Genomic DNA, 18,417 nt, shown 5'->3' on the forward strand with positions numbered 1-18,417 from the left:
ACTAACATAACCCAAAATGATTGCTTGTTCATTAAAGGAAAGCTATTCGTGTAGTGAATCTTGCATTTATCACTTTGCAGATTGAACAGAATCATTGGCTGGGATTTGGCGCTGTGGCAGTTGCCGTGCTGTGCTCTGGATTTGCCGGTATATACATTTTGAGATTCTTTATTACCGTCGTTGCACAAGTAAAGCTGTGTCTGTTGTGGTGTAGAGTTACTGATCTAGTCAGTGAAATGTGGGCTCTGAATGTGACAAGAACCTATGATTTTACTGTAAGAAGTGATGAAGAGTGTGACTGCATATCAATAAGTGCAGCATACGCTGTATGAGCCAAGTCGCAAAAATGTTTAGCTAGCCACACCAACACAGGAAACACTTGGGAGAGTCAATCACACACAAAAGGTTCCAAGATGGAGGATCCAGCACACAATTCCAAAATTGTTAACTTTTTCATCAGTGTATATTCCATAAAAAGGTTAGACAAGAGGTCTACAAGACATGAGTTATTACGCATTTCGAACCAGAGAGTTCAAAGGTTTGCCACCTGTAATGACTCCTGTGTCTTATAAACCTCTTGCCTATTCTTTTTATGGAACATACACTGATGAAGATGTTAAACTCAATATTTATTCCAAAATTGTTATCTACTCATGTGTGCCAGATCCCCTGCTATCTTGGAACCTTATGTATGCGCTATGGTATATGTGACCATAGTATATAAAAAAAAATGTAAGCTATGTTACTACCATATAGAAAATGTAGGTACTTAAGAAGCACATCAATCAAAATTGTTATCCTCTTTAATATATTGCAGTTATCATATTATACAGCATTATGTACTTACAATTGCTCATTTTGCCTTTCTATCCAGTTAATTATTCTTTTTTCCATTAGGTCTATGACCTCAAATAATTACAAAACTGAGTAGTTGAATCCTTCTAACCTCTATGTAGAAACAGGAGGTCAATTTTCCCTGTATGACTCCTCAATCACTGCAAAAGTCACTGACAGTGAGTTGGAGGGAGTAGCTGGGTCAGGAGTTTAAGAGGGGAATGATTTCTGCAGGGAAAAACTTCCTATTTCTACATAGAGGAGAGAAGAATTAGCTGGGTAGGAAAGTAAAATGAGAAATTGTAAGTACAAAGTGCTATATACTGTAATATGATTCTTGCAATATATAAAGAGGATAAAAACTTTGATGGGTGAGCTACTTTAACGTACAAATTGAACAATCCGTGCCCTTCAGCCTTGACTTGATGGGATCATAACCTTTTTCTATCAGACCTACCTCCCCCAGGCCTTAAAATTTAAAGTGCAGATAGGATCTAATGCTAATTAAAAACAGCCTTTGGCTATGTGCGTGTGGCGTCTTTCCAAGGTGGAACTCAACTTGAAAAAGCACCCCATAAAATGAATATAATGCACAGCAATGTCAAAACGACACTGCTGTGTACAAGAACCATCCTATGTCATTTCTTTTAACCGCTCTATACTTCACAGTATGGAGTAACAGATGCCAGCGGTGGAGTCTCTTCAGACTGCAAAACCTGACGGCTGTGCCGGCGTCTAAAAGACACTGTGTGCATATAGCCTTAGTGATGGGAGGAATGATCAGCAAACTATGGCAGCAGTCACCATCTCTAACTGTACCTCCAATAGGTACTTGAGCACCCAATACTTCAATTTGATATCGGCTTCTCCATTTCTTTGAATGGACCTATGACCATTCTCTGTAGTGTACATTTAGTAGTAATAACTGCTTTCATGGTTAGCTGAGCACTCCACCCATCAGTCTAAAGGTATGGGCACACTACATCTTAACCTGCCTGAATAAGCGTTGTATAAATGCTAAAAAGAATGAACATATGCACTGTATAAATGATTCGTTGGGGGGGGGGGGGGGGGGTTTACAACTGTTGCAAAATAACACATTAGTTGGAAGTCATGATGGGAGTTGTAGTTTTACAATAGCTGTGGAGCCACAGGTTCAGCAACACATTAAGGGGGACAGTTACTTGTTCCTATATGAGATTACTGTACAGTGATTGGTGCAAATACTACACTTCCCAGAACAGGCTGGAACTATGGGTCAGTACCAGCTATATAATAAAATGCACTTTCAACTTTACACCGCTGTTTAAGGTGCTTGTCTGCATAGAACACTTGAGCTGAACGTATTAATTAAAGCAACATTCCAGTGTTTTTTTTTTTTTTTTATTGCACTGCTTTAGTGGTGCTTTAAATGTAAGTCCCCTTCCCCTGTCATATACTCGCCTTCAGTCGCCTTCATCGGTTTCCCCGCTGCTCCGGTCCATCTCCTGTGAAAAGTGACCTGCCAACGTGCTCCAGTGTATGCTGGAGCACGTTGAAGGTCACTTTTCAATACAAGTCGATGAGAGCCTTGTCCTGGCTCTCATAGACTTGTATTAAGAGCTTCTGGCTGTCAGAAGCTGCGCTCACAAGATGGCACCGCGGGACCGGAGCAGTGCTGCAAACTGGGGAGAACATCAGAGGGTGAGTATATATGGCTGGGGGCTTACACCTAAAGCGCCACTCCAGTGCTGAGGAAAAAAACAGAAAACGCTGGAGTGGTGCTTTTAAGGGTCACCCTGAAAAAGGCCTCTCTAAGCTCCTGAACACACTGCTTTTCTGATCCTGTCTCTTTGGTCTGTCTTCGTTTTTCAGGAGTGTATTTTGAGAAGGTGTTGAAGAGCTCGGACACTTCTCTGTGGGTGAGGAACATCCAGTTGTACATCTCTGGCATCATCGTGACACTAGCCGGTGTCTTTATTACTGATGGAGGTGGTGTCATGGAGAAAGGGTTTTTCTTTGGCTACAATTACCTTGTCTGGCTTGTAGTCTGTAAGTATGCGCATATGTTTTATGTGTAACACATTATCAGACGGTCTATGTAATAAAGCCGGAAAAACTCTGATATCAACAGAAAATGGGGGGGAGGGGGAGAATAGCCAGTAGCAATTTTATAAAGATGCAACATTGAATAGTGCCTCCATAATTTTAATATTAAGATAAAGGGCTTGATTCATCATGACCGGCATTGTTGATGAGGAGATGTGCTGGAGTCATATGCTCCTCATTCATGAAGAGTCTTGCGTCGTTTATAGTAGGAGGGTCGGTCGAGCGGTATACACCTCAATGTGAGCCTCACCACAAATCCCACTTCACCCAGATTTGTGACTTGGTGAACACCGCGGCTCGTCATAAATTTGAACGGCAGTCTCCCCACACTGTCCCGCCCCAGTTCTACCCATTTTGGCAGAACTGGGAGAAACTGGTCTGAAAAAAGTCACAAAATGTTGGTGCAAGGCAACTTTGGGTGCGCGCATATCGGGAACACTGCTATGCAAACTAATCCAGGTACATATTCCTCCCCATACCACACCAGGTACATATTATTATTTTTTTTTTCTATACTTTACCTGGGCATATTGTAGCATTTAGGACTTTATATTGACATTCAATAGATCCATCACATTGGATCTACTTGCACTTTATTGTCTGATATGTCATTTACTTCATGGATCTGCAGATTTGGATTGACTTGCAATCCTACATTTCCTACTTTGTTGCATCTATGACATGGTCCATGTTTCTACTGGTATGGGATTAACTAGGCTATAATAAGGACTCACTGACATTTGCACTGTATTAAAGTATGTACACATGTTCAGGAATTGAAGCAGAAATTTCCTGAGCGTTTTTGCCTCTCCCTGGCAGAAAAAAACGCATGCTGATTTACATGCGTTTTTTGAGCATCAATGAATGATTTTTGGAGCTAAATAAAGTTGGTGGGACATTGCTCCAGTCCTTGGATTACCATAAGAACTTGGGTGAGTATATTGGTTCATTTAAATGATTAAAGAATGTCTGTTGTATTTCAAATAAAGTGTTTTACACTGTGTCTGTGTGTTTCTTTACTTTGTTTGGTTATGTCAAGGTGTCAGACCTTTCCATAACCAAACAAAAGTGCTGGATGTCAGCTAGTCCCATTCACCCAATCTTCATTAGCATTTCTATTCATGTAATTTATGCCACTGCTGTCAGCTGTTTTTTTTTTTTTCTGTTTAGCCTGGGAAAGTGCTAATAGGTAAACATTTCCCTGGACATGAAATAACCTCTCACAGCTGGTTCGTTAGCTGCTATGACCCTCCCGACCTGCACTCAGCAGTGCTTTGGACACAACGTTTGGACACACCTACTCATTTAAAGATTTTTCTGTATTTTCCTGACTATGAAAATTGTACATTCACATTGAAGGCATCAAAACTATGAATTAACACATGTGGAATTATATACTTAACAAAAAAGTGTGAAACAACTGAAAATATGTCTTATATTCTAGGTTCTTCAAAGTAGCCACCTTTTGCTTTGATGACTGCTTTGCACACTCTTGCCATTCTCTTGATGAGCTTCAAGAAGTAGTCACCGGAAATGTTTTTTACTTCACAGGTGTGCCCTGTCAGGTTTAATAAGTTGTATTTCTTGCCTTTTATAAATGGGGTTGGGACCATCAGTTGTGTTGTGCAGAAATCAGGTGGATACACAGCTGATAGTCCTACTGAATAGACTGTTAGCTGCTTTTTTTCTTGCCATAATACAAATTCTAAGTAAAGAAAAACGAGTGGCCATCATTACTTTAAGAAATGGAGGTCAGTCTGTCTGAAAAATTGGGCAAACTTTGAAAGTGTCCCCAAGTGCAGTTGCAAAAACCATCAAGCGCTACAAAGAAACTGGCTCACATGAGGACCGCCCCAGGAAAGGAAGACCAAGAGTCACCTCTGCTTCTGAGGATAAGCTTATCCGAGTCACCAGCCTCAGAAATCGCAGGTTAACAGCAGCTCAGATTAGAGACCAGGTCAATGCCACACAGAGTTCTAGCAGCAGACACATCTCGTCAACAACTGTTAAGAGGAGACTTTGTGTAGCAGGCCTTCATGGTAAAATAGCTGCTAGGAAACCACTGCTAAGGACAGGCAACAAGCAGAAGAGACTTGTTTGGGCTAAAGAACACAAGGAATGGACATTAGACCAATGGAAATCTGTGCTTTGGTCTGAGGAGTCCAAATTTGAGATCTTTGGTTCCAACCACCGTGTTTTTGTGCGACACAGAAAAGGTGGACGGATGGACTCTACATGCCTGGTTCCCACCGTGAAGCATGGAGGAGGAGATGTGATGGTGTGGGGGTGCTTTGCTGGTGACACTGTTGGGGATTTATTCAAAATTGAAGGCATACTGAACCAGCATGGCTACCACAGCATCTTGCAGCAGGATGCTATTCCATCCGGTTTGCGTTTAGTTGGACCATCATTTATTTTTCAACAGGACAATGACCCCAAACACACCTCCAGACTGTGTAAGGGCCATTTGACCAAGGAGGAGAGTGATGGGGTGCTACGCCAGATGACCTGGCCTCCACACCTGAACCCAATCGAGATGGTTTGGGGTGAGCTGGACCACAGAGTGAAGGCAAAAGGGCCAACAAGTGCTAAGCATCTCTGGGAACTCCTTCAAGATTGTTGGAAGACCATTTCCAGTGACTACCTCTTGAAGCTCATCAAGAGAATGCCAAGAGTGTGCAAAGCAGTCATCAAAGCAAAAGGTGGCTACTTTGAGGAACCTAGAATATAAGACATATTTCCAGTTGTTTCACACTTTTTTGTTAAGTATATAATTCCACATGTGTTAATTCATAGTTTTGATGCCTTCAGTGTGAATGTACAATTTTCATAGTCATGAAAATACAGAAAAATCTTTAAATGAGAAGATGTGTCCAAACTTTTGGTCTGTACTGTATGTTGGTCCAAAACGTGGTGTTCTAATGCCGCACTTTTGTTGTCAATACATGTGAATCCACTGCATATAATGACACTTCAATCGGTCAAAATCTGCAGCGGAGATTAGAGTGCCCACTACAGAAATTGACATGCTGCTGGTGAATTTGGGTACGTGGCCACGATCAGGAGCCGCTGCAGGTTTGACGCTGCGTGTATATACAGCTTCAAACCCGCAGCGTCCAGATGTTACAGCAGAGTGGATGGGATCTCTAGAAATCCCATGTCCGCTATGCCGTGGACCGCAGCATGTCAAATTCTCTTGTGGAGTCGCTAGTCTCCACAACAGAAATTTGACCACTAGAAAATATTGAATGCGGTAAATCTGCATCGTTCAGTGAACACGTGTGGATTTACCTGCGTTCAATAGAATGCAACGTTTTGGACACAGCAAAAATTTGCATCCAAAGCACTGCTACGTCTGAATTATGGGCACAAAGCCTAAAATAAAAAAAAAAAATAAATAAAATAATGGCGTCGGCTCCTGCATCATTTTTATAACCAGCAGAGGGAAAGCTGACCGCTGGGGGCTGATATTAGTAGCCGTGGAAGGGACCATTAGCCAAAAAATGTTCCTTGGCTTTTAATATCAGCCCACAACTGTTTTTTTAGCCTTTACTGGCTAGATTACAGGGGGACCCCAGAAAAAAATTGACCTGGGGCCCCCCTCTAAAATCTAGCCAGCAAAGGCTAAGCTAGACAGCTGTGGGCTGATATTAATAGCCAGGGAAGGGACCATGGATACTAGCCCCCTCCGCAGCTATTAATATCACCCCTCAGCAGTCCCAGAAATGGCTTATCCATAAGATGTGCCAAATCTGGCGCTTAGCCTCGCTCTTTCACACTGCCCTGTAGCGGTGGCAGGGGGTAATGGGGTTGGGGTTCACATCAGCCTTGTATTTACGGCTGACGTGAAACCCAGGTTAGTAATGGAGGGCGTCTATATAAGACGCCCTCCATTACTAACCGCGTGGTTAAATGGTCGTTGCTAAAGTATTTTAATGAAATAAAAAACACACTGTTCTCCAATTTTTTTTTTTTTTTATTACCCGCCTCCAAAGCCCTCGATCTCCTAAAAAAAAAAACCACAAACAATATTCCTCACCTGTCCGCCGTCAACTACGTAGTCCACGAACACGACTGTCCCATGACGATCTGGATCATTTCTACAGCTGTGACACCAGAAATCACTGATGTCACAGCTATAGAATACAGCACTGTATACTTACAGGGGTGTAAAATCACCCCTGTCAGTATACAGTGCTGCAGGGGGTCACTGGGGTTCATCAGCTGATGAGCCCCAGTGAGCTAGAGACCGTTTGACTTTTCTTCTTTTTTTTTTGCTGGCACGCGGTCTGGGAGGAGCCCGTGTGCCATCCCAGTTATCAGCCAGAGCAGCGGTCCGATGAGAGGAGTAGCAGTCTCCTCTCCCCACCCGGATACCAGCCGCGGTGTGATTCCAGCGCAATTTTGTGCCTATTTTACATTGAAACGCAGCAAATCCGCATTTATAGATATACATGCGGGTTTGCTGCGATTCAATGCAACTCAATGGGCGAGATTTCGCCGCGAAATCGCGCCTGAATTGGTTGTGCTGCGGTTTGTGCCGCAATGATAATCCGCAGCGGAAATTTCCGCATCATGTGCACAGCACATGCGGATTATCATTGCTCTACATGACAGATCTATTACTAAGCGGTTTTAATGCGTTTCCGCGTCGGTTTTTCCGCCACGGAAACACATTAAAACTGCATCATGTGAACTCAGCCTTACATTGCCATTTTTAATCCTATAGAACAGTATATGCAAATTTACACTTTTCTTACTGATAAAAACATTTCATGTTCTTGATCCAGGTCAATGTTTCAGTTTGGCTATGTGCCCACGATGCAGAAATGCTCCGGATTTTTCCTGAGCGTTTCTGCATCTCCCTGGCAGAAAAAACGCATGCGGATTGTACATGCATTTTCCTGCCAGGGACATTTGTGTCAGTGATATGTACTGCATTATTACATTTATCGATGTCATACTTCCTTGCATTGCATTATATATCAACAATTCAGCAATCTGCATCCACGATATGCTACAATATGCAATACACATAAGTATGCCATTTATACAGGAGTTTCTTTTTTTGCATTTGTTCTATTAACTTGTGTTATGCGCCTCCTTTTCTGCTATGCTGCAAATATCTTGATCAATTTATTCTTTAAAGTTTTCTTGTGTCTGGTGATTTTCCTTTCTTTTGTTGGGCCTGAAATCCTGCATATGTGATTGGAGTCCTGTAGAGGGGATGGGACAGCAGTGTCTAGTGTGTGACACTTGTTCTGTGATGAGCAGCTATAGAGTTTAATGATGTTGTGGGCTGAAATATACAGATTACAAGCAATATTTTTAGCTGCACTCGATCTAAATGAATGATCGTTTTGGTACTATAATGTTTTACTGTAGAGTTTTCCTTGTGACCTTTCTCTTGCAGTGCTGGCTAGTGTTGGTGGTCTCTACACATCGGTGGTAGTGAAATACACAGATAATATCATGAAGGGCTTCTCCGCAGCTGCCGCTATCGTCATCTCAACCATTGCATCTGTGCTGCTCTTTGGATTACAGATAAGTATGTTACAGCCTAATTTATCGAGGTGTAGTGTTACCCTTTACCTGCTGAAGGGCTAGCCTCTTCATTTCAGACCTGATATTACATGCTAGTCTATTTTTTGATCTAGGTTAGAGTTCCAGGTTCTCTACATTCATTCTATCACAATGAAATGTATAGCAACTGATCTATATACTGTAGCACACAGATATATCATGATCTCCATTCAACCCACATTGCACATCCTGTTAATTACTAGAATTTCCGAACTTCCTGCTCTTTGCAATAAACCGAGAAACAAGAACCACACAAATGGCTCAACACAACTAATATAACAAGTGTTTTCTCCAAATTCAGCACCAAATGCCACTTTTACTGACTACTGCAGTCTCAGAATTATTCATCCCCTTCATGCCCAGCGTCTTTAGTACTTAATATAGCACCTTTGGCTGTTTACGACCTGCTGTAACCATGCCACATAACCAGACACCACCACTTAGCCCATTGCTTTGCATATTCTCATGGTAAAACTGCTTGCACAGTAAAACTATAGTTTTTTGAGGAGTTCAGAAACCATGAGTTTTCCAAGTAGAAACTGGTTCTAGAAACAGTTTTGGTGCGTTTCTTTACCTGAAGCTTTTTTTTTTTGGTAGCCTTTGGATTGGAGAGGTTTCCTTCAGGATCCTCTTCAAAGAGGTTACATGCACTTTATTTTTTTCACTGGGTATTTTTAATAGTTGAGCTAAAAATACTGCTTATATGAACATCAAAGTGAATTTTCCTTAGAATTTAATTGGAAAAGATTTTCGAAAAATGTTGAAGCAGTTTTTGAGGAGGCTCCGCTAAAAAAAACAACTTAGATTGACAGCTCCTCAAAAACGGATGGTGAGCTTTGTCAATCTGAACATTGACTAAAACTCTCCATCAGTTTTTGAGTAGCTGTCAGCTTGTGTTCATTCAGTTTTTTTTATTTGAGTGGATCCGGTCCAAAAATCCTCCTCCACAATCAATGGTGAACTAAGTCAAAGGTGCCAAGAAATATGACTGCATTGAATAAAACCCAGGCTTTGGCTCCAACTTCTGATTTACCATTATGTTTTTAATATTATGTGGTGGTCTTTGCGCCTTAATATATCCTTTATGTAAATGCTGCTGTCCTTGTGCTAAAAATTTGCTCAATAGAAACAGTAATGTGATATTTTTCTAATTTCAGACCTATTTCCAGCCAGGTAAAGTAACCATGTTATATCTTTCTTCTAGCATTAACATTTGCTGTCGGAGCGTTGCTTGTTTGCATCTCCATATACACATATGGGCTTCCCAGAAAAGACACCACCAAGCTTGAAATAAAGGACACCAGCAGCAATCTCAGTGAAAAACTAATCAATGTTTGATGGTCCATGGATGAACTGTAATGCACATGTGTATATACAATAGTTATTGTATTAATTTCTTCGGATGCTTCATTCCATAAGGGTCAAAGTGACCTGCAGTAGTTGGTACTGCACAACTTTGGGAAGCACATCTGCAAATGAATGTGACAGCGCAATTTTATATGGAGATCAATCAGTAGTTTTAATTTTAGTGGGGCCATATCTATAGTTTATGCGGATCAGCGCAAGTCGGAATGAACATCTTTTAGCGTCAACTTTGTGGTGGATCATACGGAAGCAAAATTCACTGACTGCAGCCGTCCTAAGAGGGCACATATAATGCAACCGTTCATCGTAATGATCTCCACTAAGACGCTGCTCAACAGACTTCAAGTTTCTGTCCAAAGACTACAACTGTCTTGGTTAGACTTTTATTGCCAGTGTTTTTTTCACCCTTTTAACATATCATTACAATATTTTGCACTTTTATTTTCCTTAAATTTTGCCATGGTGACTTTTTTTAATAAAAAAAAGAAATACTTAGTACAAAGTCAACTTGTCATGGCACGTTTCCTGAAGAACTCTGCTCCTTCTGAATGTTAATTCATTATACTAATCATATTTTTAAGGGTATGCACACAAGGCATTTTTTTTTTTTTTGGCACATTATATAAAAAATAAAAAAAGGAAAGAGGATTAACACATGCACTGTAATGTCAAATGACTTGCTGTGCATTTTTTTTTTCAGTGTTTGACTTTTTCACTGTTTCAGCCTTAGAAAACCATGAAGTGGCTAAAAGAAGTGACTTGGCCATTCTTTAGGCACTAGTTTATATACACAGTAAAAAATAACCTAAAATTACTCCAAAGATCACATTCCAGGAAAAACACTGCCATCACGGCATCTATTGCACACAATATGCACATAACCCTTAGGTTTCATATTGCATTTTCAATAGAGGATGAAAAGTCCCAGCACTAATGTGTAGAATGAACAGTGTTTAATCCAGCACACATGGAAATCCAATTTGACGTTTCCGCCCATCCCATCTTTCGGCAATTGATGCTGGGCTGAAACGTCCAGTTGGATTTTTGTCTTCCTCTATTGTATTGACCTCCACGAGCACAACATGCGGAGTGCCGACCTACACTTCCACTCATATTGCATTTTCAAACCATACTACATGGTTTTATACCATTTACTTTAAATTAGAGTGAAAAATATATCTATCTCAAAAATACTTTCATTACAGGGATTGTCTGATCCCAAAATATGATGAGGGGGGGGGGGGGGGGGGGGTCTGACACCTCCACTGATCAGTTATTAGCTCTGGAAACAGCTGGACGGAGATGTAGTGAACAGCCCCATTCAATGTCTAATGGCTGCTGTCGGGTATTGTAGAACAGCTCTTATTCTGCAGGAGGCGGCAGCCTCTCATTAAATGGAGTTGTGCATTGCATCATGTTCCGTGTGTGACATTGGGAAGCTACTGGAGCTGATTGGTGGGGGTTATAGGTATAATCACACCTACCAATCTATTAATGATAACCTAACCTTTGTGTAGGTGATCATTATTAGCATCTTGTGACAGGACAACCCTAATAATTTACCAATGAGAGTATTAATTTACTAAAGATCTAAAAACAGCAAAGTCTGTCAAAGCTTGAGAAGGTTTTATGCAATAGTTATAAATGGAATGCAAAGGCACCTATGGGTTTTGAAAATAGACTAGAAATCACTATAAGACAATGTTTATACATTGAGCATTTGGTCCGTTTGTTACATCATTATCTGTAAGCCATAACCAGGAGTGGGTGATGAATACAGAAGTGGCGACCTGTTTCTATTATACTTTTCCTCTGATTGTTCCTCTCCTGGTTTTGTCTTACGAAAATAACTCCCATGTGAACGTGGCCTAAAGGGGTGGGTTTCTCTTCTAAGTCGTTCCTCTGCCTAGTGGCTTCTTGCTTGCCGGGGTCGGGGAGTGTTTTGGGATACTACTCACTCAGGCTGCTTTGCCCGTGACATATCTGAGGAGCCTGCGGACGCTGAAGCTGTGATCTAGTCAGCTTCATAGCGGTATAGCAAGCAGCCTCCAAGTGTCTGCTCCATGCCTAGGAAACCATCCACTTTGGAGGTAGCTGATAACCCGGCAGAATTAACCATCCCTCTGCTTTTACAAGCACTTTGTACCCATTAATCCCTTTTACCCTCCAAGGCTGTTTGCACGTTAATGACCGGGCCAATTTTTACAATTCTGACCAGTGTCACTTAATGAAGTAATAACTCTGGAACGCTTCAACGGATCCCACTGATTCTGACGTTTTTTTTTCATGACTAGTGTTGAGCGATACCTTCCGATATCAGGAAATATCGTATCGGATTGGATCGGGCCGATACCCAAAAAGTATCGGATATCGCCGATTCCGATACCGGAAACCAATGCAAGTCAATGGGACACAAATATCGGAATGAAAATAAACCCTTTCTTTCCTTGTAGGTTAATTCTACATGAAGTAAAACAACTAAGAATAATGTAGAATGACATGAAAAGCCGGCAATTCATCAGCGGCATACACCGGTACCCGACAATTTACAACAGAAAGAATAGAGCATCACACATAGATTAGATAGATAGAAACATGTCAGTCACATATATATGAAGTACAGTGACAGTGTTGCTTACTGTACTTGTCATTTAGTGTAAAGGATTTATTAAAAAAAATATTAGTGTTTTCGTGCACCGTCTCTTTAAAAAAGCCGGCCGGCAATTCAGCAGCGGTACCCGACAATTTATAACAGACAGAATAGAGAATCACACATAGATTAGATAGATAGAAACATGTCAGTCACATATATATGAAGTACAGTGACAGTGTTGCTTACTGTACTTGTCATTTAGTGTAAAGGATTTATTTAAAAAAATAATAGTGTTTTCATGCACCGTCTCTTTAAGAAAGCCGGCCGGCAATTCAGCATCTGTACCCGACAATTTATAACAGACAGAATAGAGAATCACACATAGATTAGATAGATAGAAACATGTCAGTCACATATATATGAAGTACAGTGACAGTGTTGATTACTGTACTTGTCATTTAGTGTTAAAATAAAGGATTTATTTAAAAAAAAATTGGCGTGGGGTTCCCCTTAATTTTAGGCTCTAGCGGAGGTTAAGCAGACAGCTGGGGCAAATGTTTGAAGCCTGGGAAGGGGGTAATACCCACGGAGCTTCCCAGGCTACTAATATCAGCCCCCAGCTGAATACCTAGCCTTTACTAGCTATTAAAATGGGGGAACCCCCCCAAAAAAATAACGTGGGGTCCCCCCTAATTTAATAGCTAGCACAGGCTAGGCAGACAGCTGGGGGCTGATATTAATAGCCCAGGAAGGGTGCCATGAATATTGGCCCCCTCCCAGGCTAGAAACACCAGCCGTCAGCCGCCCCAGAAATGGCGCATCCATAGGATGCGCCAATTCTGGCACTTAGCCTCGCTCTTCCACGCTGCCCTGGTGCGGTGGCAGGGGGTAATAGGGTTGGGGTTGATGTCAGCTTATAATGTCAGCTGACATCAAGCCCAGGTTAGTAATGGAGAGGCGTCTATAAGACACCCCCATTACTAACCCCATAGTCAAAGTTAAAAGAAAACACAAACACCCAGAGTAAAGTCCTTTAATTGAAATAAAGACACAATTCTTTATTGTTCTAAATTAAACCATACTTACCATCACGCCCATTCCAGCTGAAGCCAACGATCTCCTGCAATAAAAGAAAAATAATAAAGCAACCTCATCCTTACCTTTCGATGGTTCCCAGGACAGCTCCAGCTCTGCTACATCGAGATGACAGGCTGGACCGCAGCAGAAAGCTGCCATCCAGCCTGTCATCCCGCAGACACTGAGAAGCGCAGGCATGCTTGCGCTCCCCAGTGTCTCTCTGTGACGTCATCCAGATGAGCCGAGTTCATGTCCAATGAACTCAGCTCACCTCATGCACGTCACTGACAGCGTGGGAAAGTTCTCCTGCACTCAGCGCTTCAGCGTGAGAATTCTCCCACGCTGTCAGTGACATACATGAGGTGAGGTCATGTCCAATGAACTCAGCTCACCTCATGCACGTCACTGACAGTGTGGGAAAATTCTCACGCTGAAGTGCTGAGTGCAGGAGAATTTTCCCACGCTGTCAGTGACGTACATGAGGTGAGCTGAGTTCATTGGACATGACCTCGGCTCATCTTTATGCCGTCACAGCCAGACATTGAGGAGCACAAGCATGCCTGCGCTTCTCAGTGTCTGCGGGATGACAGGATGGATGGCAGCGTTCTGCTGCGGTCCAGCCTGTCATCTCGATGTAGCAGAGCTGAAGCTGTCGTGGGAGCCATGGAAAGGTAAGGATGATGTTGCTTTATTATTTTACTTTTATTGCAGGAGATCGTTGGCTTCAGCTGGAATGGGCGTGATGGTAAGTATGGTTTAATTTAGAACAATAAAGAATTGTGTGTTTATTTCAATTAAAGGACTTTTTTCTGGGTGTTGTGTTTTTTTAAATACTTTACTAGAAATTCATGGTGGTCATGTCTAATATTGGCGTGACCCCATGAATTTTGGGCTTAGGGCCAGCTGATAATACCAAGCTGGCCTTAACCCCTTTATTACCCAGTGAGCCACCGCACCAGGGCCCTGGATGAGTTGGGTACAGCGCCAGAAGATGGCGCTTCAATGAACGCGCCATTTTCTGGGGCGGCTGCGGACTGCAATTTGCAGCGGGGGTGGCCCAGAAAGCTTGGGTCTCCCTGCGCTGCGGATTCCAGCCCCCAGCTGCATAGTTGTATCTGGCTGGGCACAAAAATAGGGCGAAGCCCCAAGCATGTTTTTTTTTAATTATTTCATGAAATTCATGGAATAATTAAGAAAAAAGGGGCTTCCCTATATTGTTGTGTCCGGCTAGGTACAAATAGGCAGCTGGTGGTTGGGGGCAGCCTGTTCCTGCCTGCTGTACCTGGCTGGACACAAATATAGGGCGAAGCCCCACGTCAATTTTTTTTAAAATAAATCCTTTATTTTAACACTAAATGACATTTGAGGAGTTAATAAAGATGCAGTCCCTAAATTATTATTTATTTTTTAATTAATTTTTCCCAAAACTTTTGACGTGGGCTTCGCCATATTTTTGTATGCCAGCCAGGTACAGCATCCAGCTTCTATGAACGCGCCATTTTCTGGGGCGGCCGCGGACTGCAATTTTCAGCGGGGGGGGGGCAGAAAGCTTGGGCCTCCCTGCGCTGCAGATTCCATCCCCCAGCTGCCTAGTTGTACCTGGCTGGACACAAAAATAGGGAGAAGCTTCACGTATTTTTTTTTTTTTAATCATTTCAGGAAATTCATGAAATAATTAAAAAAAATTGATGTGGGGCTTCGCCCTATATTTGTGTCCAGTCAGGTACAGCAGGCAGGAACGGGCTGCCCCCAACCACCAGCTGCCTATTTGTACCTAGCCGGACACAACAATATAGGGAAGCCCTTTTTTTCTTAATTATTCCATGAATTTCATGAATTAAAAAAAAAAAAACGTGGAGCTTCGCCCTATTTTTGTGTCCAGCCAGGTACAACTAGGCAGCTGGGGGCTGGAATCTGCAGCGCAGGGAGGCCCAAGCTTTCTGGGCCCCACCCGCTGAAAATTGCAGTCCGCAGCCGCCCCGGAAAATGGCGCGTTCATAGAAGCGCCATCTTCTGGCGCTGTACCCAACTCATCCAGGGCCCTGGTGCGGTGGCTCACTGGGTAATAAAGGGGTTAAGGCCAGCTTGGCATTATCAGCTGGCCCTAAGCCCGAAATTCATGGGGTCACGCCAATATTAGACATGACCACCATGAATTTCTAGTAAAGTATTTAAAAAAAACACAAACACCCAGAAAAAAGTCCTTTAATTGAAATAAACACACAATTCTTTATTGTTCTAAATTAAACCATACTTACCATCACGCCCATTCCAGCTGAAGCCAACGATCTCCTGCAATAAAAGAAAAATAATAAAGCAACCTCATCCTTACCTTTCCATGGCTCCCACGACGGCTCCAGCTCTGCTACATCGAGATGACAGGCTGGACCGCAGCAGAACGCTGCCATCCAGCCTGTCATCCCGCAGACACTGAGAAGCGCAGGCATACTTCCACTCCTCAGTGTCTGGCTGTGACGGCATCCAGATGAGCCGACAATGAACTCGGCTCACCTCATGTACGTCACTGACAGCGTGGGAGAATTCTCCTGCACTCAGCGCTTCAGCGTGAGAATTTTCCCACGCTGTCAGTGACGTGCATGAGGTGAGGTCATGTCCAATGAACTCGGCGCACCTCATGCACGTCACTGACAGCGTGGGAGAATTCTCACGCTGAAGCGCTGAGTGCAGGAGAATTTTCCCACGCTGTCAGTGACGTGCATGAGGTGAGCTGAGTTCATTGGACATGACCTCGGCTCATCTGGATGCCGTCACAGCGAGACACTGAGGAGCGCAAGCATGCCTGCGCTTCTCAGTGTCTGCGGGATGACAGGCTGGATGGCAGCGTTCTGCTGCGGTCCAGCCTGTCATCTCGATGTAGCAGAGCTGAAGCTGTCCTGGGAACCATGGAAAGGTAAGGATGAGGTTGCTTTATTATTTTACTTTTATTGCAGGAGATCGTTGGCTTCAGCTGGAATGGGCGTGACTGTAAGTATGGTTTAATTTAGAACAATAAAGAATTGTGTCTTTATTTCAATTAAAGGACTTTTTTCTGGGTGTTTTGTGTTTTTTTTAAATACTTTACTAGAAATTCATGGCGGTCATGTCTAATATTGGCGTGACCCCATGAATTTCGGGCTTAGGGCCAGCTGATAATGCCAAGCTGGCCTTAACCCCTTTATTACCCAATGAGCCACCGCACCAGGGCCCTGGATGAGTTGGGTACAGCGCCAGAAGATGGCGCTTCTATGAACGCGCCATTTTCCGGGGCGGCTGCGGACTGCAATTTGCAGCGGGTGGGGCCCAGAAAGCTTGGGTCTCCCTGCGCTGCAGATTCCAGCCCCCAGCTGCCTAGTTGTACCTGGCTGGACACAAAAATAGGGCGAAGCGCCACACATTTTTTTTTTTAATTATTTCATGAAATTCATGGAATAATTAAGAAAAAAAGGGCTTCCCTATATTGTTGTGTCCGGCTAGGTACAAATAGGCAGCTGGTGGTTGGGGGCAGCCCGTTCCTGCCTGCTGTACCTGACTGGACACAAATATAGGGCGAAGCCCCACATAATTTTTTTTTAATTATTTCATGAATTTCCTGAAATAATTTAAAAAAAATTGACGTGGGGCTTCACACTATATTTGTGTCCAGCCAGGTACAGCAGGCAGGAACGGGCTGCCCCCAACCACCAGCTGCCTATTTGTACCTGGCCAGACACAACAATATAGGGAAGCCCTTTTTTTCTTAATTATTCCATGAATTTCATGAAATAATTAAAAAAAAAAAAACGTGGGGCTTCTCCCTATTTTTGTGTCCAGCCAGGTACAACTAGGCAGCTGGGGGATGGAATCTGCAGCGCAGGGAGGCCCAAGCTTTCTGCCCCCCCCCCCCCCCGCTGAAAATTGCAGTCCGCGGCCGCCCCGGAAAATGGCGCGTTCATAGAAGCTGGATGCTGTACCTGGCTGGCATACAAAAATATGGCGAAGCCCACGTCAAAAGTTTTGGGAAAAATTTATTAAAAAATAAATAATAATTTAGGGACTGCATCTTTATTAAGTCCTCAAATGTCATTTAGTGTTAAAATAAAGGATTTATTTAAAAAAAAAATGGCGTGGGATCCCCCATAATTTTAGTCTCTAGCGGAGGTTAAGCAGACGGCTGGGGCAGATGTTTGAAGCCTGGGAAGGGGGTAAAACCCACGGAGCTTCCCAGGCTACTAATATCAGCCCCCAGCTGAATACCTAGCCTTTACTAGCTATTAAAATGGGGGACCCCCCCCCAAAAAATGACGTGGGGTCCCCCCTATTTTAATAGCTAGCAAAGGCTAGGCAGACAGCTGGGGGCTGATATTAATAGCTCAGGAAGGGTGCCATGAATATTGGCCCCCTCCCAGGCTAGAAACACCAGCCGTCAGCCGCCCCAGAAATGGCGCATCCATAGGATGCGCCAATTCTGGCACTTAGCCTCGCTCTTCCACGCTGCCCTGGTGCGGTGGCAGGGGGTAATAGTGGTGGGGTTCATGTCAGCGCCAGCTGCCATGAAGCCCAGGTTAGTAATGATGGGTGTCTATAAGACACCCCCATTACTAACCTACAAAGTGTTAAAAAGAAAAAACACACTACACCCAGAAAAAAATAATTTATTTGAAATAAAACACCATTTTATTTAATTCTTAGTTTACTAAAAAAAAATAGTTACCTGTCCACGTTCCTGCGCTGATCTCCCATGCACAGCTGTCACATCTGGAGATGGTGACAGCTGTGCATGGCTGCTGTAAGCTCACGCTGCCGGGAACACGTCCGCTCCCGGCAGCGGGAGCCACTGACTGAGGTTACCGGAGTGCATTCAGGCAGCGCAGCTCCGGAGACCTCCTTTACGGCAGTGC

The 18,417-nt window shown here is 43.2% G+C and overlaps 1 protein-coding gene across 1 annotated transcript in view; it reads left to right on the top strand.

Moving 5' to 3' along the window:
* The window catches only part of SLC35A1 (solute carrier family 35 member A1), a 37,717-nt gene extending 27,345 nt beyond the window's left edge, over positions 1–10,372 (top strand). Inside the window, exons 5-8 of the mRNA XM_073675682.1 lie at positions 81–147; positions 2,689–2,865; positions 8,336–8,470; positions 9,710–10,372. Of these exons, the coding sequence (XP_073531783.1) occupies positions 81–147; positions 2,689–2,865; positions 8,336–8,470; positions 9,710–9,843 (513 nt within the window). The 3' untranslated portion in view covers positions 9,844–10,372. The remainder of the gene's footprint in view (positions 1–80; positions 148–2,688; positions 2,866–8,335; positions 8,471–9,709) is intronic.
* The last annotated feature ends 8,045 nt before the right edge of the window (positions 10,373–18,417 follow it).

Source organism: Phyllobates terribilis, unplaced genomic scaffold, assembly GCF_046119375.1.
Source record: "Phyllobates terribilis strain yellow unplaced genomic scaffold, ASM4611937v1 Scaffold_3__8_contigs__length_932513732, whole genome shotgun sequence".
In the NCBI taxonomy this organism is placed as follows: domain Eukaryota; kingdom Metazoa; phylum Chordata; class Amphibia; order Anura; family Dendrobatidae; genus Phyllobates; species Phyllobates terribilis.